Source organism: Colossoma macropomum, unplaced genomic scaffold, assembly GCF_904425465.1.
Source record: "Colossoma macropomum unplaced genomic scaffold, Colossoma_macropomum, whole genome shotgun sequence".
Lineage (NCBI taxonomy): Eukaryota > Metazoa > Chordata > Actinopteri > Characiformes > Serrasalmidae > Colossoma > Colossoma macropomum.
The window spans coordinates 22,228,864-22,253,709 of record NW_023494787.1 but is presented as its reverse complement, the minus strand read 5'-3'; the positions used below and the strand labels follow the sequence as shown (position 1 = coordinate 22,253,709).

At 40.7% G+C, this 24,846-nt stretch overlaps 1 protein-coding gene across 3 annotated transcripts; it reads right to left on the bottom strand.

Annotated features, from left to right (window-relative positions):
- On the bottom strand, positions 1-21,518 carry col1a2 (collagen, type I, alpha 2). 3 transcript variants are annotated; one of them, XM_036566445.1, is made up of 51 exons: positions 21,314-21,518; positions 19,470-19,471; positions 18,636-18,647; positions 18,248-18,283; positions 17,761-17,844; positions 17,112-17,165; positions 16,899-16,943; positions 16,448-16,501; positions 16,297-16,350; positions 16,086-16,139; positions 15,733-15,786; positions 15,542-15,595; positions 15,188-15,232; positions 14,926-15,024; positions 14,779-14,832; positions 14,040-14,138; positions 13,915-13,959; positions 12,722-12,820; positions 12,509-12,562; positions 12,285-12,392; positions 11,685-11,738; positions 11,307-11,405; positions 11,075-11,128; positions 10,734-10,832; positions 10,552-10,605; positions 10,400-10,453; positions 10,253-10,306; positions 9,443-9,496; positions 9,273-9,317; positions 9,077-9,175; positions 8,736-8,843; positions 8,418-8,471; positions 8,248-8,301; positions 6,808-6,861; positions 6,635-6,688; positions 6,438-6,545; positions 5,768-5,821; positions 5,605-5,658; positions 5,244-5,405; positions 5,015-5,122; positions 4,762-4,869; positions 3,648-3,701; positions 3,321-3,428; positions 3,062-3,115; positions 2,832-2,939; positions 2,673-2,726; positions 2,472-2,579; positions 2,111-2,357; positions 1,824-2,008; positions 1,419-1,661; positions 1-1,022 (listed from the first exon to the last, which is right to left on the bottom strand). In XM_036566445.1, the coding sequence occupies exons 1-51, from the start codon at positions 21,381-21,383 to the stop codon at positions 876-878; spliced, it is 4,068 nt and encodes a 1,355-aa protein (XP_036422338.1). In that variant the 5' UTR covers positions 21,384-21,518; the 3' UTR covers positions 1-875. The 3 variants fall into 3 exon arrangements, with proteins under 3 accessions (XP_036422338.1, XP_036422339.1, XP_036422341.1); XM_036566446.1 differs by lacking the exon at positions 18,636-18,647 and having other exon boundaries at positions 21,314-21,517; XM_036566448.1 differs by lacking the exons at positions 5,015-5,122; positions 5,244-5,405; positions 5,605-5,658; ... (2 more) ...; positions 6,635-6,688; positions 6,808-6,861 and having other exon boundaries at positions 21,314-21,517.
- Positions 21,519-24,846: the final 3,328 nt, after the last annotated feature.

Here is a 24,846-nt window from a genome sequence, read left to right as displayed (position 1 = left end):
TGGTGTGTTTCGGAACAATGGACATGCTTTATTTCAGAACTTTTCACAATTTATTTAAACATCTCACATATACAAAATAGGTACAATAAACTTTGTGGTTCATTTTGAGAGAGAGAGGCCTCCAAAACCCATTCAAATGGACGAAATGTGCTGTCAGTATGAACATTGGGGGGGATGGTGGAATTAAATGCCTGAACAAAAGAGAAATCCAGACAAAACTCAAAACAAAAACAACCAAAACAAAAAAGGTAAAAACCGGACAAACATCAGGTTTAGGAATTCTTCCACCTGCTTAAAAATGGGGTTATATCAGGGGGACCTGTGAAACACTCTGTAAAGACAATACAAAGTAATACAGTAAAGTGGTTTCCTCCACAGCTGTATGTGTAGCACCATATATTCCCGCTTCAAGTGTTTGAGCACCTTTGACACAGGACAGAACTTGAAGCCTTAGTACCAACGACTAACATCTAGGATGTGGATCAGGTTTGGTAATATTATTTTCTTTATACAGGCATGAGGTAGTTTAAACCTTTTGGAAATTGTGGTTTTAAACCTCCTCTTTGGAAGATATAGAAAGACCACAAAGTGATGCATACTTTCATTGTTTTTATTACACTTCTTTCATTTTTTACAAAATGATGGCATGTCCCAAACCATGATGTTTCCCAGCGTCTCTTTGGGCAGCTGTATTAATTTGCATTGTGCAACGCTCCGTTCAGTCCATTGGTCCTCTCCGATAGAGCCCAGCTTAAGCAAGTGGATGTGCAGAGGAAATCAGCATTCAGTATAAAAAACAACACAGAGAAGAAGGGCAGAGATTTTTTCTATTTTCTTTCTTTCTTTCTCTCTTTTTTAATTTATCATGAGTCTATTTATTTGAAACAGACTGGGCCAATGTCCAAACCAAACTCTTGATCAGCGCCACCAATGTCCAAAGGTGCAATGTCGAGGATGGGCAGGCGAGATGGTTTATTTGTTCTGTATTCAATGACTGTCTTGCTCCACTGGCCAGTGTGTCTCTGCAGAGGGCATGGGATAAAAGTGAAAAAAGGCATTAGTAAAACATAATAAGATGTAGGTGTTTACTGAACATAAACATAGATTATCACTGTCATAAGATGGTTATATGGTATACATATAACGTATATATATATATAGTAGACGGAAAAACATTTTTAACATCTGCTGATGTGACTTGTTGGGTTTGCTTTTCTGGATTTCTGTTGGTCCACTCGTCATAATCTCTTCACACAATGTAAAGAGCAGCTGGTATAAAAAAGTTACTTAAAGTTTTCTTATGACAGTGATGACACACATATATATATATATATATATATATATATATATATATATATATATATATATATATATATTACTCGTGAATTAATACACTAAGAGATGAACATTGAACTTACAGTGCAGCCATCCTCCAGAACGCTGAATGTGAAGCGGCTGTTGCCCTCTGCCCTGAGCTCCACATCGTTGGAGCCCTGCAGCAGAACAGCCTTCTTCAGGTTGCCGTTCTCAGCGTCCATGTAGGCAATGCTGTTCTTGCAGTGGTAGGTGATGTTCTGGACAGCCTGGTTGGCCAGCAGACGCATAAAGGCCAGCTGTGTAGCCATGGACTGTGGGCTCAGGGTCTCATCGTTGTAGCCGAACTGAAGAGAATGAAAGTAAGACACAATGTAAAGTAAGTATAAACTGCACAGAAGTATTTTGTGAAATATTCTCCAGAGGTATCTTCAGCTCATAAATATATAACTGATCATATATGGTGACAGTCCTTCCTGACCTAAAAGAAGTGAAGTTCTCAAACTCACCTCGGTGCCACCATTGATGGTCTCGCCATACCAGACGTGCTTCTTCTCCTGGGAGCTTCTGTACCAGTTCTTGCGAGGAATGCTCTCTGGGTGAGCGTAGATGCAGGTCTGGCCAGTGGTGAAGTCGCAGTAGGCCTTGATGGCATCCATGGTGCAGCCCTGGTTGGGATCGATCCAGTAGAATCCTGCAAAGGAGGAAGTTTTCATGATGCACTCAATCACTTACTAAAGAGCTGTAATGAAATCGAATCATGTTGAGGTCAGAGATTTACATCCTTGCTACTTACCGCTGGTCCAGTCTGGGTGGCTGAGCCTGATGTCACGGCAGGTGCGGGCAGGGTTCTTCTTGGATCCCTCAGGGGAGAGCAGGTTCTCAATCTGAGTGTTCAGAGATTTGATTGTGGCATCCACCTCATAGTCCTTAGCCCTGAGAGCAGCCTGATCGGCTCTGTACTCATCATAGCCACCAGAAATGTCATATCCGCCACCAGCAGCACCAGGGGGTCCAGGCAGACCAGGAGATCCGGGAGGTCCCTAGAGACAAAGATAGCGTGGTGGTTATTCTGTGCTCAAGTCAGTTCTCCAAGATACATGCAGATATTCTTAAGTACACTATTTCCAGCCTATGGGAAAAAAGGTATTACTTACAACAGGTCCAACATGTCCTTGGGGTCCACGGGGGCCGGCAGGTCCCATAATTCCATGAGTACCGGGTCTACCATCCTTACCTGGTGGGCCACTGGGTCCAGCTGGGCCCTAAAGGTGGATAATAGAAAGGTTACTGATTACTTCCCAAAGGTTTATGCCTTAAAACACCTATGTGATCAGAATAAAAGGCAAGTTACTTACTCTGGGACCAGCATGACCAGCAGGACCAGCGGGTCCAGAATCACCAGAAGGACCCTGTCAAAATCAGACGCATGAGGAAATGACTGCTGAGCCTGGAAGTCTGTTACTAACTATATATTTAAAATATATAACTAACTATGACCCTGATGTGTCACTTACGTTGGGTCCAGGCATTCCCTGCAGACCAGGGTGTCCACGCAGTCCCTTCAGGCCTCTGTCTCCCCTGTCTCCAGCCACACCCTTCTCTCCACGGGCTCCAGCAGGGCCCTGCAGAAATCAGGCAGAATGCTTAACACTGAGAGGACCAAATATGGCTTCAATATTATTAAACGTGTCCTTCAGGAAGAACACATTAACAAAATAGGACCTTTATTAATTCTTTCACTTACAGGTGGACCTCTTGCACCGGCAGGGCCAACTGCTCCAGAAGATCCAACAGGTCCCTAAAGGAAAGGACAGAAGAAGATTTAGAGGGATTTTAAGGGACTGGAGCCTATTGTATTACATACATATATGGTATTGTATATAGAAACAAGCCATAGTGTCAATAACATTTGAAGAGCTACTACCATAGTAATACTGTCTAGAGCAAATGTGTTGAGTTCATCCAGTACTTTTAGTGACTGTGCCTCAGTCTTTGACACTTACGGTCTCACCACGGTTTCCAGGTCTGCCAACAGCGCCACTGGGTCCAACGGGGCCAGAGGCACCAGCAGGTCCGATAGATCCAGGAGATCCAGGTTCACCACGATCACCCTGTCAATTTAAAGCAGTCCACTTAAAGTCTAAGGAACCATCCACAGGTCTAGTTTGGCTGAGTACCATAATTTCACAACTACACTGAATAATAAGCCTTAAAATTAATTAATATGTCCAAGTTATTATATGTCTGAGGTATTAGTCTAAGATAAAGAAAGAAACTTACATAATCCAAAAAGAAAATAGGTCACTTCCAAAAACTGTTTAACCCTTTACCTTAAGACCAGGAACACCAGGACGGCCAGGTGGACCATCATTACCAGGGCTACCCTATAAAAGGAACAAAAAAAAAAAGTGTAGTCATTTGAAGAACTGTAATGAGTGAGTTACCTGCCTTTTGAACTTGTAGCCCATGTATCCTGAGATTATCAGGATTCTTGGGATTTGTGATTTTCAGGGAGATTTAAATGTACATCGGATACATTTTAGTAAATCCATTAAAAAATACAGTTTCACAATTTGTGAATGATTCTTTTGGAGAGGAACTGTATAATGCATGATTTTGCATATATGATGGTTATTCATGTAAATGATCATGTATATGAGTTTGCAAAGCCTGATTAAAGTCTGTATTACATGAATGCCCAAATGAAGCATCTAAGACAGCACACATACACACATATTCTGCCTTCTATAGCCAGTTACTCAAGACTTAACGCACTCTGTCTGTTAGTTTCTGTGGAAATAAAACATTTTTTGTGCATTTACCTATACTGAGATTCTACTATCAAAGCTAATTTAATAGGTAAGGCCATATCTATGCCTTATCTGTGATTCATTGTGAACTTGTGGGGTGGGAGCAAACACGTAATATGTAACCATGAAGTAGATGTCACTAAAATCAACAAAGAAAAAATATCATAGGCCAGTGTTTAGTAATTAAAGAAACATTATTCTAACATCTGTGCTGGTTTTGCACAGATGAAAAGCTTCGAACGTGTGATTACTCAGGGCTTCTAAAGTCATTTGTGGACCTCAGTATCTAATTTGTCATATGTCATTCACTCATGTCACTGTAGTAACCACTAGCCATCATGATAACATGGTGAGTATGAATCAAAATAGTCAGCACTTAACCGTTACTCATGCCACTATTAACTTGAAAACAACTACACAAAATGAAGTGGCATGAGTTCCATCGGTTTACCTATATTTACAACTTGTATTAACATTTTTTTGCAATTATTCTTAAGAGATGATTTTTCAAACGTTTGTTTTCAAATAACTTTCCATAATGTGCATGTCTCAGTGTAACATATTTGTAGTCCACAGGTTGGGAACCACTGAAATGCAACATTTCCCAAACCTGATTCTTGTACAGTCAGCTTACCTCACGTCCAGCCTCACCCTGAGGACCAGTCAGACCAGGCAATCCAATGTTACCAGAGGGACCACGGGGGCCAGGGGAACCAGAGGGGCCAACTCTGCCAGGCTCACCCTGAGAAACACATCTCATTAACAAGAGAGCTGCAGCATTAAGGCTTTAAATTGGTTATTTGCCTAAATCAGTGTGCACTATGAAGCTAACAGAAAGCTAGCAAAATTCAAATTGATGATGGTCAGAAGATTGTTTAGAAACTTACAACAGCACCAGCAACACCAGGAAGACCACGTTCACCTCTGGAGCCGGGAAGACCGTTGAATCCCTGAGATCCAAGCTGACCCTGAGGTCCAGGAGCTCCAGGTGGTCCCTGTGGTTAAGTACAGATTTTGCCCTAACAGTCAGTCTCAATTTGCTAACAGACTGCACGCAAACTGGGACTCATGGCTTAAGACTGAATTAGAATGTTAAGGGAAAACATATCAATGTACCTGAGTACCAGGCTCTCCAGGAGATCCCTTCTCACCAGCCAGACCAGGAGGTCCAACCAGGCCATTCTCTCCCTGGGGTCCAGCAGGTCCAACGTCACCACGGGGACCACGAGGACCATCCTTTCCAGCAGCACCAGTAGGACCAGGAGGTCCAACAATACCCTGTGGATTAGGAGAATGCAAGATTTGTCTTTGGTCCAGATAGAATGAATCCTATGATTATGGCATCTCAGATTAAACCAGCCCATGATCACATGTACTGGGTTCAACCTTGATATTTGGATATTGATATTGCACCCAGGGTAGGAAACTCCAAAAAGCTTCAGAGAGCATTTGATGGTGTTGATACTAGAATACTCACAGAAGGACCAGGAGGTCCAACTCTGCCAGGAGCACCAGGGAAACCAGTCAAACCCTGGGATTGAAATAGAAAGGTAAAATGTTACATATGAGCAATGTACGGGAGAAACAAGAACTATGAGAATTTCATGGATAATCTTGTAAAAGTTCCTGAAAGAGCTTACAGGGGGTCCGGTGTCACCACGAGCACCAGGGGGGCCAGCGGGGCCAGCAGCACCCTAATGAAACAAAAGAAAATTCAACAGGTTGTAAGAGAAGTTTGTCTATCTTGTCAACAGTAAAACAGGCACACATGGTTCATGGCTAAGCTACTGACTACAGATTGAATCGCAAAGAAGATGTTAATCAATATAAGTCACAGTTACAGCAGTGATAATAAAAGCATGTTATAATTTTATATTTCTTATCTCCTATTTGTAGCTCATTGAAACGAGTGGAAATTCTGTCGAAAGGGCAGATTCTAAACTTTCATTTGATAACACATTTGTGTTGTGAGTAAAAGATTATGATCTGAATTTATAAAAAGTTAGTGTTGTGCACAATATTTTTGTTTTATGGAAGGAAAAAAAAACAGTTTTCCCATATTATTACCATCGTTTAACATTGTCCAAAACAGAAAAACAGATTTGAACCTGCTGATACAGAATGTAAACTGAAGGTAAACGTGATTAATTGCTTAACTCACTATGCAATTAATTATGTAATAATGTCATTACATGTAAATGGTACAACAACTGTAGACTTCTGAGGGTTCCATTTCATAAGCTAAGCATCTTCTGCTCTGTTAAGTTTTGACCTGAATTTCTTAAACTTAGTTTTGCTATTTGCACTTACGAGAGGTCCGGTGTTACCAGCAGGACCAGCGGGGCCAGGAGGTCCAGCATCGCCCTTAGCACCACCAGGACCCTTCTCACCTTTAGCTCCAGTCTGGCCATCAGCACCCTGCAAAAGCCAATGGAATTATATCAGTCTTCCAAATTCTGAAAAAAGAAGTCCTCCATGCTGATAAAAAGAGATTCAGGTGCACTTACAGGGGGTCCAGCAAATCCGGGAGGTCCAGCAGGACCAGACTCACCACGCTCTCCCTGAAATAAGAATAATTACAGCAGTAGTGGTATTAGTAACACAATGAATATAACAAATTAATTAAATTTTATATCAGATTGTAGATCACATGTGTTGTGAGTGATGGAATAAAGCTTACAGGGGAACCACGAGCACCAGCAGGGCCAGCAGGGCCGAAGGAGCCAGTCTCACCCTGGAAGAAAACAATTCCTACATTTTAGGGTATATTGAGAAGAGGGTTTCAAAGAAAAAAAAGTAAGGTAAGTAAAATATAACAGTACACGTATCGGCCAAAAAATAAAGTAATAGTATTAGTGTCCTAAAAAGTGAAGGTGTGGGGGCTAAAAGAAAAAAGAAAGAAATGATACACAAGAACATCACACAACAAGATTTCTAGAGTTCATCTCATTTTGTGTAGATTGAATTGCTGATGTTCAAGGAATTCATTTTCATATCTCACCAAGTATTTCAAATCAAAAATGGATGCCAGTTCCTTCAATAATGGACAAACAACATCAACATTTCTTAAAGATGATGCTTAAAGATTTCCTAAAGATGATGATGATGCTCAGTTTTGATACCTAGGGTAACTGTCCCATTTGAATTAGAACACAGCAATGAAGGATCCAAACTGTAGATACCATGGATTTATGATCCTAAAGACCAGCCTTCTGTAGTCTCTTTTCTACTGAATGAGTTCTTCCTTTCATCCAGACTGCAAAATCAAGGTTTTACCTTATAAAGAGGATGCAGCAATGCTGCTTGCAAGTAAGGCTTCCAGGTGCATGTTGCACTTCATGCAGAAAAGGGTGGGCAGGAAAAGCATGTTATCCCCCATGACAGACCACTGTCAAGCCATCCATAGGTGAACCATATCAGTTGTGATTTGGCATCTTGCAGAGACCATCCATAAAAGTAAAAATCTGACATAAAGTGGCTCCACAGATCTCTAATATGTAATTTAAATTTCCTTAGAGGCTGATAACTGGCAAGCTGATGGACTCAGGGGTGTTTGTTGACAGCTGCAGGTTCATGGCTAGTCATCTTAGACTGATACATAAATTATATCAACTATATAAATAATATTTATCTCTATTATATAGATATGAATCTTATATGTAAATTCTACAATGTATCAGAGGTCTGATATACTTTGATTTTAGCACTCTTTTCATGCTTAGTCACCCAATCTGCAGCATAGTAACTTCACAGCTCTGTTGTGCCTCTCCAGCAGAGGGCAATAGAGAGGTCATAAACACGTTCAGTGTCCACAGGGCCAATTTACTAAATAACAGACCCTCTGAAATGGATCAAAAGCAAGCGCTTCAATTAATCCTGCTCGAGGAAATTTCTTGATCTTCTCCATCTCTTCAGTTTGAGATGTCGTGCCATTCTTCATGGAGTCATTGTGAATATAGCTTTCATGTTCCACAAAATAGTTTTGAGGTTCCAAGGATGTTCACAAGGAAAACAATCTCTGACACACAAATATGCCAAGTTGTCCATTGTTTTGTGGTGAATGTTAATATTTTCAGACATTCTTCAAATGTAAAGAGGAAGCGCTGATAATATTATTTACCTTGTCACCATTGGCACCAGCAGGTCCGGGAGGTCCACTGGGTCCAGGAGCACCCTGGTAATCAACAACAAAAATGCATTTAAGATTGTGGCTATAGAAAATAACATTCCAATATAAAACGTGAGTAAATATTGCAATATTTCTTTCAAGGAGCCCGAGTTGGAACTTACACGGGCACCGTCTCTTCCAGCATTGCCCTCCAAGCCTCTGTATCCAGCCTCACCCTATTTGTGAAACAGATGAAAGAGAAACTTCATTAGATCTTTGGGATTCTGTGCTTTTATGTAGACACCACGACAGTTTGTGATTCCATTATGCAGTATTGTTTCCACAGAAACAGTCAGAAATTCTATGATTTCAAGAGGGTCCTATTAATGTTATTCTATAATTAGAAATGTTAGGAACAGGCTAGAGTTGGATCAGCAGTACCTGCTCTGTAAATGCAAGGTGTAATAAAAGGAAGATGGATAATTGTCTCCTGAACTGACCTTCTCACCCTTAGGGCCAGGAGTACCAGCAGCACCACGCTCACCAGGCATACCAGCAGCTCCCTGGGGTCCAGGGGCACCAGCAGGTCCAACAGAGCCAGGCTCTCCCTGAGATAAAACAAAGATTTTCTCTTAAGGACAAGGATGGTAGGAGTTGCAATGGTGAAACAGTATAACATCAGCACCTTTCAAGGCTCACTTTGACATTTAAGCCATGTTTAAAATGGAAATCATGCAGCATGTCTAATCAAAATACCCCGGCACGTAGTAAACAAAAAGTTTCCAATCCATGGACTATGGATAATTATTACTATAAAGCAGTACTACAGATAACAGCATACCTTGCTTCCATCAGGGCCAGCAGTGCCAGAGGGTCCCCGAGCACCAATAGGTCCCTGGGCTCCAACGGCACCGGCAGGTCCAGGGTTACCACGCTCTCCCTATATGGAAACAAAGCAGAGGGAGAAATGGCTTTTAATCTGGACACTTGTCTTTGGATTAAAAATGTATATGCAGTGGCAGAAAAAGGTAAGATACCTTTACTCCAGCAGGTCCAGCAACACCTTGTTCTCCAGGGACACCCTGTTAGTAAACAGTGCACAATGGTAAATGGTAACATTCTTGTAATAAAAGAAAGATATCAGTGAGATTAGTTTCTTGTCTGAACTGCGACAAAGGACACTTATGGACATTTATGAAAAACTCACTCTGTCTCCGGGCTTTCCAGCTTCACCAACAGGTCCAGCAGGCCCAGGAAGACCCTGTATGGATGAGATCAGTGATTAAGTGATCCTTCATTACAAGGAGAATTTCCTGACTTTCATTCTGTAGAACTCAGCAAATATTAAAGCCAGTGTCAGCTATATGGCACTACTCATTGACATACAGGTTACTTCTTACCTAATGTTTCTTCTGCTAAACATTTAGGTACTTTGGCATTGTTCCATTTTGAGTTATTCAAATCTGAATGCATGCACATCCATATTGGCCGTAGAGAAATGTATAGAAACGAGGTAAGGTGTGGAACTGAAGCATTCTGTGTGCTACAGTGTTTTCTATCACTATATAAAAGACACACAACTTATTGTTGGATGCACTGTGATAGTGTCTGAGTGAGCTTGCACAAACTTTCAGTTGGAACTGAATTTGCAAAACTAAGAGCTTATTATTGATTTGTTTAATCACAGTAACAAATTAAAGGGCAACTGAAGTCTAAAGAATAAAACCTATATGTGAATTTTTGGTTTTGCTAGATCATGTTCATTACATATAAATGCAAGAACAGCATTCAGAAATCATGTTATTAAAGGAGAAGAGTAGATTTGAAGGAAGAAATAGATTTGTGCCTCAGAATCAAAGGGTTAAAGCATGTAGCTCTACTGAAAATGATCATGTCATAATTACACACTGGACATATTAGCATTGGTATGTCCAGATGTCCAGTATGTCTAGGACGAAGACGGTGCTCAATTTGTGTCTGAATAACGTGTCAGAGAAAATGTGATCAAGAGACTGACCTGGAAACCAGGAGCACCAGAGGGTCCTTGCTCTCCCTTCTCACCAGGGGCACCCTGCAGAGAAGAGACAAATCACCATTAACAAATCTCACACCTGCCAGGTGGGTTTCTAGCAATTTGATAGGCTCATTCTGTTGGTCTACTTACAGCAAGTCCAACGGGACCAGTAGGGCCATTGTTGCCGTCAGGTCCTGGGGGACCCTATGAAGGAAAATTGTTGAATCAGTGGATGCACAATTGCGTTTCAGTACAAATCAGTACTGATGAATATGAAGCATGTCGAATTCTAAGTTGCTTACTCTCAGACCAGAAGGACCAGCGGGTCCCTTCTCGCCGGGTTTGCCAGGCTCGCCCTGAAAACAAGTACAGATAATACAATGAAATCTCTTTCTCTGTATCACTGTAACATTGTTTTATATTTATTATCGATTCTACATTTTCAGGTACTTTGTCAACAATGATGTCCTATGTTTTTACTTACAGATGGTCCTTTAGGGCCAGGGAATCCAATGTTACCAGGCTGGCCTCTGGGTCCAGTTGGGCCAGGGGGCCCAGTGCGACCATCTTGACCAGAAGGACCCTGGAGATTGAGACACGCGGTAGCAGGGATTAATTAAAGCGTTTTTGTTTTAATCTATGAGGTTCAGTATGTATTACAATGTAAATTATATAGGAGCTTTATTTTGATAGCATTGTTTGCATTTTTATGATTTTGCACTGATGTCTTCTTATAGTATTTATGTATAAATATGTAACGTATGTGTAATTATGTCCATTTGTAATGTAATATTATGTAATCCGTAAAGCTGATGGAACACTTACAGCTGGTCCCTCCTTTCCTGGGGGTCCAGCGCTGCCAGGGCTGCCAGGGAGACCCTGTAACGATAGAAGAAATTAACATGGAGCGTCCTTCAAACTTTCACCACTGTTCTGGAAGTACTATTATAGTACTACTACAGTATATACAGTATATAGTACCATAGTATAGTACTTTAGAATGGTAGTGGTATCGTATAATAGATGTTATGATTTCTAGCCCTGGTGAAGTACGTACTCTAGCTCCAGTCAGACCAGGCTCGCCAGCACGGCCAGCATCACCAGGGGGACCACGAGGTCCAGGGGCACCAATACCACCTCTTGGGCCAGGCATGCCCTGAGGGAGAAAGCTTAGAGGTAAGCATTGCCACAACTTCCACTCTTTACAAGTGCATTATTGGGTAAAAACACAATTTGTTTTACTAATTCCTCTGTGAGTATGCAGTATTTCAGCTTATCATTCCAACTATTTGTCATATAACTCCAGCAAATCTTCAATGTTACCATAAGTGCTCAGTGTCATTTTTACTGTCTGATGTGTAGCTAACATTTTTACTAACAATCTTTAATTTTGACCAGGCGCTGGTAGCTACCTGGCTAGTCATCATAATCTTACCAGTGGGCCAGCTCTACCACCCAGACCAGGAAGACCACGAGTTCCAGCAGCACCCTATAAGGGAAAGGTTACAGATGTCAATGAATCTGCACAATTCTGGCAGTATTTAAATTGAAACCCTCTACATATGAAAGCGGTATCACAAATCACACATTACAAAAATCACTTGCCATATTAATAATTGCTGTTGTTTTAGTTGATAACCTTTTATTAACTAGACACCACAAGGTGCTTTTGACCAGATATAATTAAAACATGACATTATTACATGATAAAAAATATATTTATATATATAATTTTTCACCTCAAGATTTTATCACCACTTTCTTAATAGCTCTGTTCATCATTCAGAACACATCTTAAGTTTCTTCTTATGAACCTCCAACTAATTTTTTGAAATTATGAAGCTGTAGAGTGCTACAGCCATTTAGCATTAGCATTTAGAATTATTTTATACATGTATCTGGAACATAATTGGTGTTCTGTCACTAAGAACAGTGACTTTTGAACAGTGATTTCAAGCATTTGAGAGGTAGTGTCTACATGTAAGTACATATAAATTGTTTGGTTTTACCAAAGATCTGAGAAAACACAACTCACTCTGGGTCCACGCAGACCAGCGGGTCCAGTAGCTCCCTGCTCACCAGTTGAGCCTCTCTTGCCCTCCTCACCAGAAGGACCAGGAGGACCTTGAGGACCAGAGCTACCCTGCACACAGCAAGATCATAGAGGTCAGAGAAGCAATGGAAAAGGGCCTGTTCTTTACCACTTATATGGACATGAAGCACATCTGTTTACATGCATCTATACCTAATTGTACTTACAGGCTCACCCTTGGAACCAGCATCTCCCTTCACTCCAATGGGTCCAGGATCACCCTATATGTCAAAGCAATAAAAAGATTGAAATGTTAGTTCTTCATTGGTACACAGAGCTGTTACAGAATGTAGACAGCACAGTTATTTTAACTAATTTTAGTGAGCATTGGTGACTGTAAAAAGACAACTAGCTGGTGAGGCTGGTAAAGTGGAACTCACAGCAAGGCCTCTGGGGCCAGAAGGTCCAGAAGGTCCCTGGGGGCCAGGGCCTCCTCTAGGGCCGGGGAAACCAGGAGCACCAGCGACTCCAGGGGCGCCCTACAAGAGACGTCAGACAAATAAGTATAACATTAGAATAAATTTAAGAAAAATTTGTTCAAAGTCATGATGTTATTATTTTACTAAGAATTTAAATATGAATTCTAAAAGATGGTAGCCTAATACTGAATTTGCTTTTTATGTCAGGATATCACTGTTATCAAAAAACGTTCTACCCAACAAAAAGGCTCTATGACCTAACAACAGCTGAACCCTTTTTGGTACTGTATGTTTTTTAAAGTGTTCTTTAAAGAACAGGTTTTCCATTGAGAAAACTATTAACCATGCAAAGAACCACTTATACCCACGGCCTTTATTAAAGAACCCTTGAAGAACCTCTTTTTTAAAGCACATAGGAAGTCATAACCTACCACTGCTAAAAACAGAAACCCAATATTGAAACTATTACATTATTTGATAAGATAGGAAGACATGGTTTCATGACAACTCTTGTAGCCCAATCCTACAACTAGGTCTGAAGTGGCCTAGGCTATAAAGGAATGCCTCATCTAACATCATAGTATGGGGAAGTGGAGGCCATTTGAATTGAGTCAAATAACTAGACAGCCAATGTCGTTCCAAAAAGCTTTGGGCTCACATTCAGTAAATTATCCGGTTAGTCCACAGTGGGTATCATACATGCTAATTTGTTCTGTTTGGCAGATGGTGCTTTTCTTTCTGTATTACCGTAGTTGATCTTGGGAATGTTTAGTATCCACAATACCCTTTAAACCCTGGATACTGCTATTATAAGAGCACTAAACTGTCATTGTCCAGTGACTTTCAACACATTTTAGTTGCTTTTACAACTTATATCATTATTATTTAACACACTGGAGCACAGCTGGCCCATGAAACCACAAACTATATATTTATCTTCATTTTAACTGTATTACAACATAGGAGAAATATTTAAAGCAGAGACAGAGTGTTTCAATAGCACAACACCTGCTTCCATGTATCTGTACAGTATATTCTGTAGTCTTTCAGAACTTCATGGGGATCAGCTAAGATCCAAATATTTTGGCTGATTATGGAGACGTACAAACTATTGATGTATTTATCCTGAATGTTTGTCCTTATTGAATACTTACAGCAGCTCCCTTAGCACCATTGAGTCCATTGGCACCAGGGTTACCCTATAGAAGAGACAGGAGATTGTGTCAGTGCATTGCTGTGATAATAACAAGAAGCTTTAACCAAATGTCAATTTACTTACAGGAGGACCAGCTGGGCCAACAGCACCATTGGGTCCAGGCTCTCCTCTCTGTCCCTGAGGTCCAGATGGGCCAGTGGGACCAGCGGGTCCAAGCTCTCCCTGTAAAACACATAAGTGATAATGATGAGGTCACAGTAGCAGGATGATTATCTTTAGAATAATGCAGCTATTGCAAGTGAATTCTCTATACACAGCCAGCGGTTCTTGATTATAGGAGCAGTGGAGGACATTTTTATGTGCCCCCTAAATCAAACATGCACTGAATTTACTTGATTCAAATGTGAACAACATTGCTGCATAGACAAAATATATTACATCAGCACAATTCTGTCTTTCAGATTACTTACTTTTGGCTAGAACTGTGCTTAAGCAGTGTATTTTATCCATGTGACAATAATGTACATATCTGAAACAATTAAATTCAGCACATGATTTTTTTTCACTATACACAGCCAATGTAGTTCCAAAATGTTTTCGCTCACTTTCAGTATACGATATGAGCTCACAATCCACTATCATGTATACTATTTTATGCTAGATGGTAAGGTAAACAAGAGTAGGCTTTTCAGTTATATCCAATAAGTGGACTGAAATACTGAATACCAATAAGGTGTCATATGATGCAGACATAGCAAATTTAAGGACTATCAAATTTGAGTCAGTACCAAATTGAAGCATCGAACTTCTACATTTACGCATTTCTTTCTCAGGCTGACAACCAGAAAAGAGACACACTTACTTTAGGTCCAGGGGCACCAGGGAAACCTGGAGGGCCGGCAGCTCCCAGAGGACCCTATGGAGAAAGATCACAGACAGGACAATGTTAACCTGGACCCAAAAGCTCAATCTAGGGAATGGAAGGGTCAACTAAGAGTCTAGTACTCACAGCAGGGCCAGCAGGACCAGTGTTACCATCAGCACCACGAGCACCAGCTGGGCCAGCAGGACCAATACGACCTCTCTCACCAGGCAGACCACGAGCACCCTATACAAACACACACATACATCATTAGAACAATTTAGTCATGATTGGGTGGGCTGGACTAGATATGTGCATAAGATCTGAGGTTATAAGATAGAAATGGCGTTCTGTTTAAGCTGAAATGTAAATGCATTCATATTGTGGTATAAATCTGGTGATAACCTACTCTTTGTCCAGGGGTTCCATTAGCACCAGCAGCACCATTCTCACCCTAACACAGGAACGGAGACAAGAGAAAAGGGTTCAAACCTGTATACAGTAGTCAATTTGAAGAAACAACTGAAATTGAGAGCTTTGGAGATGTGAAGGTACTATTTCATAAGGCACAGACAGGCTTTGAGTTAATAAACATGGAGTCATTTATACATTATATGATGTCAGTTACTTTTACAGTGATCCTGGCACAGCAAACTCATTTTCCCCTTGCTTTTGTAATTCTGATTCAAACTTATCTTTGTTTTTTATGTTTAAAATGTGACTGACTGACCCTGTTGATTCTCTAGATCATTTGTGATTTTACCTTAACACCAGCTGCACCGGGCTCTCCTTTGCGTCCATCAAGACCATTGTAGCCCTGTGATACAGAGAAAGGTTAATTAATGCACCATCTACCATCTACTTTCTGTGTTTTTTCTTTTGGTCAGACTTTCACTATCAACAGCAGGTTGTACTGAATGAATACATCATCATTCATTCAGATCAGCTACTCACTCTGTGTCCCTTCATGCCGGGAAGTCCAGGAGTTCCTGGGAAACCACGGGCACCCTAAAGAGGGGAGAGAAAAGAAGGCAAAAGAAGATTATTAACTGTTTAATATTTATTTCTCCTTTTCATCTATTGTTTCTTTGTATGCAGTACAAAGATGCAAGATACTGTGGTATCGAGATACAAGACAGGTTTCTTCTCAGTGATAACGTAATCAGTAATGTCCTCCTGGACATCTGAATGGCATGATGTATGTGTCTTTACAGTCCAGATATAAATGAAACACAGTTCTACTGAAACTAGCTAAACAGGTCCTTTCTACTCGCTGTAAATGAAACGTGAATCGAGGTTGGCCTTACCTGCACTCCAGCACCTCCTCTGTCTCCGGGCTTGCCAGGTCTTCCATTGTTACCCTGCATGGAAATTACAGAAGATGCCATCAGGTTAATTTATCAATCCATAATTTATCCATTATATACTACTAGGAGCAACATATTTTTTGCAAGGCTGATCAAAATATATCACACTTTCACACTAACTAGATAAGCTAAACATATATATTTTACTCACATCTTCACCAGATTTGCCAGGAGGTCCAGGGGGTCCACGAGGACCAACTCCACCCTAAAAGAAAGTGAAAGAAAGGTTAGAAGTGGTGTATGTCCTGACCTGTGTATGTCATCAGTCCATTTAAATGAATGTAAGCTGATTATATGCTTACAGCCTGTCCAGGCTCTCCGGGCTCGCCAGCATGTCCTTGGAGTCCTTGGGGTCCCTATGCATCAAGACAAACACAGCACAGCCATCAGACATTTGGAAAAAATACAAAATTTGGATTTGTTCCTGTAACAGAAATTTAATGATGCACAATGATCTTGGAATATTGGTATAGCCAGATAGGTGTTTTTAAAAGATTAGCGTCAAACTAAATCATTGATTTGACTGATAAACTGCTAAATTATGATGTATTTATTGTTATCTGGAAGAGCAGAATGTCTAGAAGACATTTCTCTATGTAATGCTAATCCAGGTGGATTCAGTCCCAGTTTCTACATTTTATACATTATGTTTGACAGCACTGGCATCTAAATCTAAAAAAATACTGGCATTAGACCAGCATTCCCATAACGGTGCATCTATATCCATATAAAATCACGCCAAAAGCCACTTACAGGGGAACCAGGTGGTCCAGCAGGTCCTCTAGGTCCCATCAGACCCTTTACAGAAGAAAAAAAGAATTTTTAGAGCATTCATTTTAATTAAGTCATTTACTCATGTATAGTTTATGCACTGTTATTTCTGAGGGTCCTTATGGAGAGTAACTGAAGCTTTTTGTGATTACAATGTTCTGTTGTTTCATTGTGAGTAACACTGCAGCCACTCACCATGGGTCCGGGGCCAGGGTCGGGTCCTTTAGCCTCATACTGAGCAGCAAAGTTCTATCAAAGGCAAAGCAAATGACTCTCTTTAGCTACTTAGCCTAATACAGATTATTATGACAATAAACATGTAGAGAAATAGCTTAAAGAATATCTTCACAGAAGATGCATTAACATATTAAATTTATGACATTTTGCAGACACTCTTATCCAGAGCATCTTACAACTAAATCATGTCACAGAGGTAGAGGAATGTTGTGTTAGGAGTCTCGGCCAAAGACTCTTATTGATATAGCGTGGTGTGCTTGCCCAGGCGGGGAACTGAACACAATCAATTTTACAAGTATTCATACTCTAAATTGGCCATGTTACACCTTTGTAACCTTGAAAAGGCAATAATAATAATAATAATAATAATAATACTGATAGACTCCTAATAAGATTCTTCTCCAAATGAACTAATGGATCATTAACACAACATCAAAGACCATTACAGTTCAAAAGGTCAAAGGTCATTGGGTCAGTGGGTTAGTGAGAGGTCATGTGATGTGAATCAAAAGCTACAAAATAGGTCAGTAGAGCATTAGAACATTATAACAGCTCACACTTGCTTTCATTGAGGTGCAAACAGCGAAAATATACAATGTGAACTTACTCCACCAAGACCAGGGGGGCCAGGGGGGCCAGGAGGCCCAGGAAGTCCAGGTTTGCCAGGTTTTCCATCTGGTCCTTTAGGACCCTAACAGAAAAAGAGAGTTTAGACATTATAAGTCGAACACAGAATAGACGAAGCAGCATCAACTCTAACGCTCTAGCTCCAAAAAGGACTAGCTCATCCAGAGCTAGCCAGCCAGTGATTCTTAAAAGACTCTTTTACAGCACTGTTACTATTTTAATAGACTAAAGCAGAACATAATGGTCATAAAGTTAGTGGCAAAGAACACAGATATTTGTTTACATTCTTGTTTTTTCTTTGTTACTGCACATTTCAGCCATTAATCTGACAAAAACATGCTTTTCCTGGTCTCTTCTAAGAGAGTGTGGCTTCTTTGGGGTTGCCAGGTCAACTGTTTGTCCCCTGTACCTGACTGTAATAATCTACTGTTGGAGGTCTTGAGGAATCATATGTCTAGCATACTTACCCTGTCACCTCGAGGTCCTTTGTCTCCCCTGGGGCCCTATTTATAAAAAAAAATCATAATCACCAACTGGGAAAAATCTATTTGGTAGGCCAGCACAAATGTTTGCAATCATGCTTTCATTCACTTGCAGAAATCTGATATCAGCTGCCTTTCATTTAATACAGCATTCATGACTATAGCTTTATAGCTTCATAGCCAAAACCAGCTTTAAGGCTTCATGCAGGGATGCATGAAATCTGTTTACAAAGATGAGTTCAGGGGTTTTGGTTCAGCTTTATTTCAGTGGGCCAGTTACACATCAGTGTGAAAAGCATGAACTATCTTCAGTCTCATGTTCACACATGCCACACTACAACCAACCACCATGAACATAAGAAGTGAAGCTCACCTTTGCATAAGCCTAGACAGAAAGGAAGATAAATAAATACAAGATTTATTTATTCCATCTTTCTAGTTTCCTATGTCATTCAGTGTGTAAGGTTATAGGTCATATCAGCTCTTTCTGCTTTCCTTGTATCATCTCACTGACATGCATATTAGTGTATACTCACAACTCAGACAAGCATGCACATTCTTTGACTCTTCACATGCTCTGGTATTGTTGATTAGAACAAAATAGCACTGGATCAGGCACGTGATTAGACGTCACAGATGTGCATCATGTGACATGTACTCAAGAAAGATGCTAAAAGACTTGCGCAGGCCTCAGTCAGACTGAGAGGCATGGCTGAGATTCAATACATTTCTTCTGCGACTTTTGATATTCAGGTGTGCAATCTGCCTCAATCTCAAACACAAAATACTGACAATACTGGCTAGATGTACCAACAGCACTCTGCTGAAAGCACTGCTGTGTAACAGAATCGTACTCCGTTAAAGGAATTCCTGGGCCATGTTGATTCTGTTTAAAGGCCTCCCCTTCGGAGGGCCATCTAAAAAGGTTCATTGTGTCCGAGCTGTCTGCCCAGCAGAAGTGGGCGGTTTCTGGTTTCACTGACATTCTCCTTAGCCAATAGAACTTCAGTCCTCTCCCTGACAGGAAAAGAGGAAAGAAATCCAGTACTGCAGAAATATTTGAATAATATGAAATGCTGTGGCGTATTTGAGATTGGTCAGATTGGCAAGGATCTTTTCACCGAATATCACCCAATTTGGAAACATACAAAAAAGGTAAGAATTTCTATTGCACTACTAGAGAACAATTCCATGCAAGTGTACTGACCGCTGTGTGATGAAATAGGGGAGGAGAGGAAAAACAGAGGGACAGAGAGGGAGAGGGAGACACAGAGAGAAACGATCAGTTAGAAATATTCAACTTAACATTGCTGTAGAATTTTTTATCATCTATATAAATCTTAGTAACACAAAACAACAATAACTTGAAAAAATACTCAATTGACTATATGTTGTAAACACAGAGTATCCCTCTGAACATAATCACTTCACTTCATTATTCCACTATAGTCTACTGTAAACTGTACAATAACAGTCTTATAAAGCTTTGAACTGCTTCAGTGTGTTTGAGTTACTTCAAGAAGTGTTATCTGAGAACTGATGATCGGCCATGTTGTTGTTAACTGTCTATGGTGAACCTGTGCTAATCTGATACTGATATCTGATTTTAGATTCTAGTAGTGTGAATTGAATATTTATAGTGTTGAAGTAAACAAGTGAGGAACGTTGCATATGTTAAAGCTATAGTTGTATAGTTGTATGTCTAAATACATGTAGGAAGTGACTCATTAATCATATACTCATAACGTGAGTACAGTGAAAGTGTATTTATGATAGCACCATTCCGATATAGATACATATATCCAAAAATACGACCCTCATGGCATTATGCATGCTGGAAATATTATTATTATTATTATTATTATTATTTTTATTATTATTATTATCAATACTGCTACTACTACTAATAATAATTGAGATATATGATTATTAATATTATTATTATTATTATTATTATTGTGCACTATTGAGTTATTGTGGGGAAATAAATATGTTAATTGTGCTCATGAACAGAGCAATAAATCCAGAAGCTCCCTTAAACTGCAAGTCCTGCTCATCTGTTTAGGCCTTTTAGGCCTTCCGGTCAGCCTACGTGGAACCGGGACACCAAAGTGGCCTCAGTACTCTCTGTCCCCTCAGGAAAGGGTTAACTGGACTGCAGGTCTCTTCCTCACTCTGATGTCATGTGATTGATTTTCCACTAGGTGGCGCCTTTGCGCAGTTTTGCACAAGTTGTCTGCGCAAGTTTAATTCTGCCGCACAGTCTGCAGGAGTGCGAGGGTCCAATTTGATGACGACTTAAAAATTCAATCCAAATAATTCAAACAAAGGCCAGCAATCTAATCTCCTGCTGGGACTTTGAAAAGTGCCCTTCGTGTTAAAAACTAATGTGAGGAAGATTTATCGTTTTGACACTAAAGGTAACTTCTTTGTTACTTTTCTATTCTCTATATTTTACGTATTTAAATTGAAAGTAGGTATTATTTGCAATTCTTGTTCACAAAGATACGTATTAACTATTTTTTTTATTTACCAGCCGAATTAAAGCAAAAGTTATCTTGGATGCTGCCAAAATATGCTATGAAACACTTTATCCAGCAGGTGGCGCGTTACTCTACGCCTAGGATAAAACTCACGCTGCCAGAGCCAGGGACAAAAGATGGGGCTGCAACGCCCAAACTTTACTTTTATAGATTTCAGCTAAGCTCGTTTAACACTTTCTATTTAAAGCAAGGAAAATAAGGTTTTTGGTCTTCCTTTCAGTGATGGCCCTTTTAAACTAAGTGACTCGTCTTCATTTCTCAATGCAAGAGATGAAATATATCCACACACGAAGAATCCTTTAAAAGCGTAAAGAATCCTCTGGATTTTTTTTTTTTTTACAGTGGGATTAGCCCCCAATGGCAAAAGTCCCTCAGACGGGCTTTTAGCTGTCCTTCAGCTCATCTCCAAGCACAGTGGGCACAACCAAGGCAAACAAGCGCAGCAGCAAATCCTCAACGTCCTTGGTAGACAGAACAGAAACAAAAAAAGAGCATATGTTAAACTTACATTGGCATGATGCTAGGTATGAAGTCACTGCAAGCAGCAACAGAATCCGGGTATCCACAAAGCTGAGCATGTCTAGGCCGACATGCAGACTCCTTGTGCCGCAGTGCCTGGTTTAGCTACTTCAAGCAGGCATACAGTTGTGGTGACACGTAACTCCAAACTGAGCAGGAACCTGCTGCCGTGATGCTAGAATAATAAAGTCCAATCGGCCCTATTTATACGGCAGGAGGTTCCCTTGACTGCGTGTCAAAAGTCAGCCCCTGGACCAATCAGAGCGCAGAAACTCTATCTGACTCGCAGGCTGCTCGTGTGCTCCCTCTTTGCCTGCCTACTCCCTCACTCTTTTGGCAGCTTCTCTGGCCGTGATGACGAATGCAGCGTTTTAATGAGATCCATTCTTTTGAGGACGTGGACATTGTCGAGTTTTTAAAGCTCTACGTTGTCTCCCAGAGCCAGCACACTGGGTCTGCTCTCGTTTTGGGATGTGCCCTGCAGGGCTTCGGCTGGACAGTGGGCTCCTCGGTGGCACCGGCGCGCGCTCTTAGGCATTTTACGCGGGAGCGAGCACCAGCAGAGACGGGACGGTCATGTGTGGGGGTCTCCCAGCAGAGACTGGGGGGCTTATTTAGTGCATGTGCACTCAAGGATGGGCTTAATTTTTTGTCTTCTTTTTTCAGTCCATTCTTCACATGCATACAGCAAAGCCCTTAACCCTACAGTGTTAAAATCACTCTTATTCCTCCAGCCAGACACAAAGAAAAGTTCATTAAACACTGTATGTGTCTCTGTGGCCCTATAGGTGTTCAGCACTGGGGATTTTGCGGTGTGCTTTTTCTACTCACTCTCACTGCCTGTATGTAAAAAGTAAAGCATGCAAAGCGTTCACTACATTTGCCCCGTTTGAGCTCGTCTGACACCCAAACCTCCTTAGATGTCCTAGCAGTGTGTGTTTGGTATGCAACTAAAGAGGTTAAAAAACCTTTTGGGAGTTGGGTTTGAGGATTAAAGGCAGATAAAAGAGATGCAGTTTTAGATCTTAGGCTCAGCAGCAGAGCGTCTGGCAGACCACAGGACCAGACATGTCCTCTGCATTCACGCTCCAGCACTTAGGCCTCTGCACAGTGTGCAACTGGAGACTCTCACAAGCATGTTTCAGGGTTACTGTGGGAAAGATTTGTCGCATCTCCTGCTTTGTTTTAAAACTATTCACAAAACAGTCCCTTCTCAATCGAAATAAAAAAATAGTAAAATTAAAAATCCAAAATAGCAAGTTTGCAGCTGGGCATATGCAACAGTTCATCTCATTTAAATTGCAAATAATGAAAAATGTACACTTATTTTGTAGGTTCGTAGATCCAAATGAACTTAGTGAACCTATTTCTTTAGTCAAGCACAACACTAAGCTAAGCATTCATTTTGGACTAAGTATACAGCCTGTTGGGCCTATGTTTTCTGTCTTTATCAGTATGAATTTTACTGCATCCCAGTTTTTCCAGTTTACACCTAAAGAGACAGTTACATATGTCATTATAATGTGCTTTGTTTCTTTTGCCTTGCTTACCTTATTTATTGCCTTGCTTACCCTGTTTATTGGCTTGTTCAGGAGACACCTCTTCAGCCTCTTGTGTCTATTTGAATAGGACCCACTGTAATTAAAGGAAAATGATGGGCTTGCTGTTGTTATGAAGTGAGGCCATTACTGCTCTTAACCGTACCACACTTTTATGAAGTGCAGAGGGCTGTTTTAGCCCACCAACTGTTTCATTGGTTAATTGGACAGGATGGGAAGGGAAGGTTCATGGACTAGGTGTGCATAACTAGTTTCACAGCACAGCATGAGCATGAGAACACACACACACATACACACACACACACACACACACACACACACACAGAGCATTTCTTTCCTGGTGTCCGTTGTTCCCTCTTATTTGAACAGCCATAAACTGCTGAAAGTTACTAATGATGCATGCATGTGTGTATTTTTGTGCAAACAACCATTTACTTAGCATGAACAGCAGCTTTGTTGGTGCTAAAGCGGCAAACCTACAGAAAAACAAGTTTCTCAAAATGGCGTCGGCCCTATTCTTTTTCCATTGGACTTCTCCACAGTGAGCCAGAAAAATATTAGTCACCGCTGGAATATCCAGACAACTCGCCTGAAGTCAAAGCAGGGAGAGCATTAAAGGGGAGGAGCATGTAAGAGGAAATGTGTTTCAAAGATGGCCAAGCAGCTCTGCTCTGCAGCATGTTCTACAGAACACTCAACTCAGCACAGCCAGGATGGGCTGCAGTGGCATGACGCTGGCGTCAAAGGCAGCGGCAGCTTCACCAGCAAATCTCTGTGAATGTGACTTACAGTCATCATCACATTACCAAAGTTCAAGCAGCTGCCTTTGCTAAACCTCAGACAACACAAAGAAACATTTTTAAATATGAATACATACATCACGTACAAATCATATGCAAAGGTGTATATCTACAATTAAAATACCATTCTGAGAGGCTCAAAACTGAAAACACCATTTTAAGAACCTCAAAAGAAAGATGAGACAAAACACTAATTTACATGAGCAACGCCTTATGTCAATAGTAAGGCTGCTGAGAATCCTATGTAAGACTTTTTTGGTTCCAATAATGTAACATAGATGTTTAGACGTTTCATGAGGAATCCATTACTACACTGTTAATAATGCTACATAACACCTAGTCTTATTTTTCTTGGATTTTTTGTATCATCAAGTTCTCTAAAATAGAAATACGGCAGAACTGACAAAGACTGGTGTAGGACCTGGGTGCAAATCCCAGAGATGCCATCTGTTGCCAGGGGTCCATAGGGGCACAGTGTTTCTCTCAGTTCTTATTGGGTGAGTAAGATGGCATAGTTACTCTCCCGCCAATGATACAGGGTGAGGTTGCCAGCTCAGAGATGTGTATTAGGTCCCATTTAGAGACCTTCAGGACCTGACAGTTAACTCTCTGCTCTTTAAAAGATGTAGTGATGGACTACACACTTCACAAAGGAAGCATATTGCTGCTGTTGTCATTAACCCCTAAAAATCACAGGCTTATTACATACTTAGGCTAATTATTCAGTAATTACAGGGTCTTCAATGCAAACTGGAAGAGCTATTCTTAGGTTATAAGCATGTAATAAAACTTTGGGCCTGTTGGTGAGCCCTAGCATTTTAAGGGGTTAAACTTTGGATCTCTGAAATGGCAGCGTTATAGGAGAACATGTTCTTGACCTTAATCTACATTAATACTGCATAATACTGCAACGTTGCCTTTCTTCCTGGGTTAATAGCTATCATGTGGCAGGAGAGAGCCATGTTGGCTATGACTAATGCTGGGAGAGAAATGTTCTTTTAAAGAGTGAGTGTGATCTGCAAGAATCACAGAGCTGAACAGATGTGACTCAGAACAGGACAGGTTCGGTTTCAAAGTGGGACTGGCAGTTAAATTTGCAGAAGTAGTTCTGTAATTTCTGACTAAAACTATTGGAGAAAACTTATAGGAGCTAATCATTTCTG

Bases quoted from the DNA above. Each gene is read 5' to 3' on its own strand.
- col1a2 (XM_036566445.1), bottom strand. From the start codon at position 21,383: ATGCTCAGCTTTGTGGATACCCGGATTCTGTTGCTGCTTGCAGTGACT. The intron at 11,129-11,306 runs GTACGTACTTCA...CTATCGTTACAG, and splicing joins CTGGTCTGACTGGAGCTAGA to GGTCTCCCTGGCAGCCCTGG. The intron at 3,429-3,647 runs GTAAAGGGTTAA...TTAAATTGACAG, and splicing joins CTGGTGTTCCTGGTCTTAAG to GGTGATCGTGGTGAACCTGG.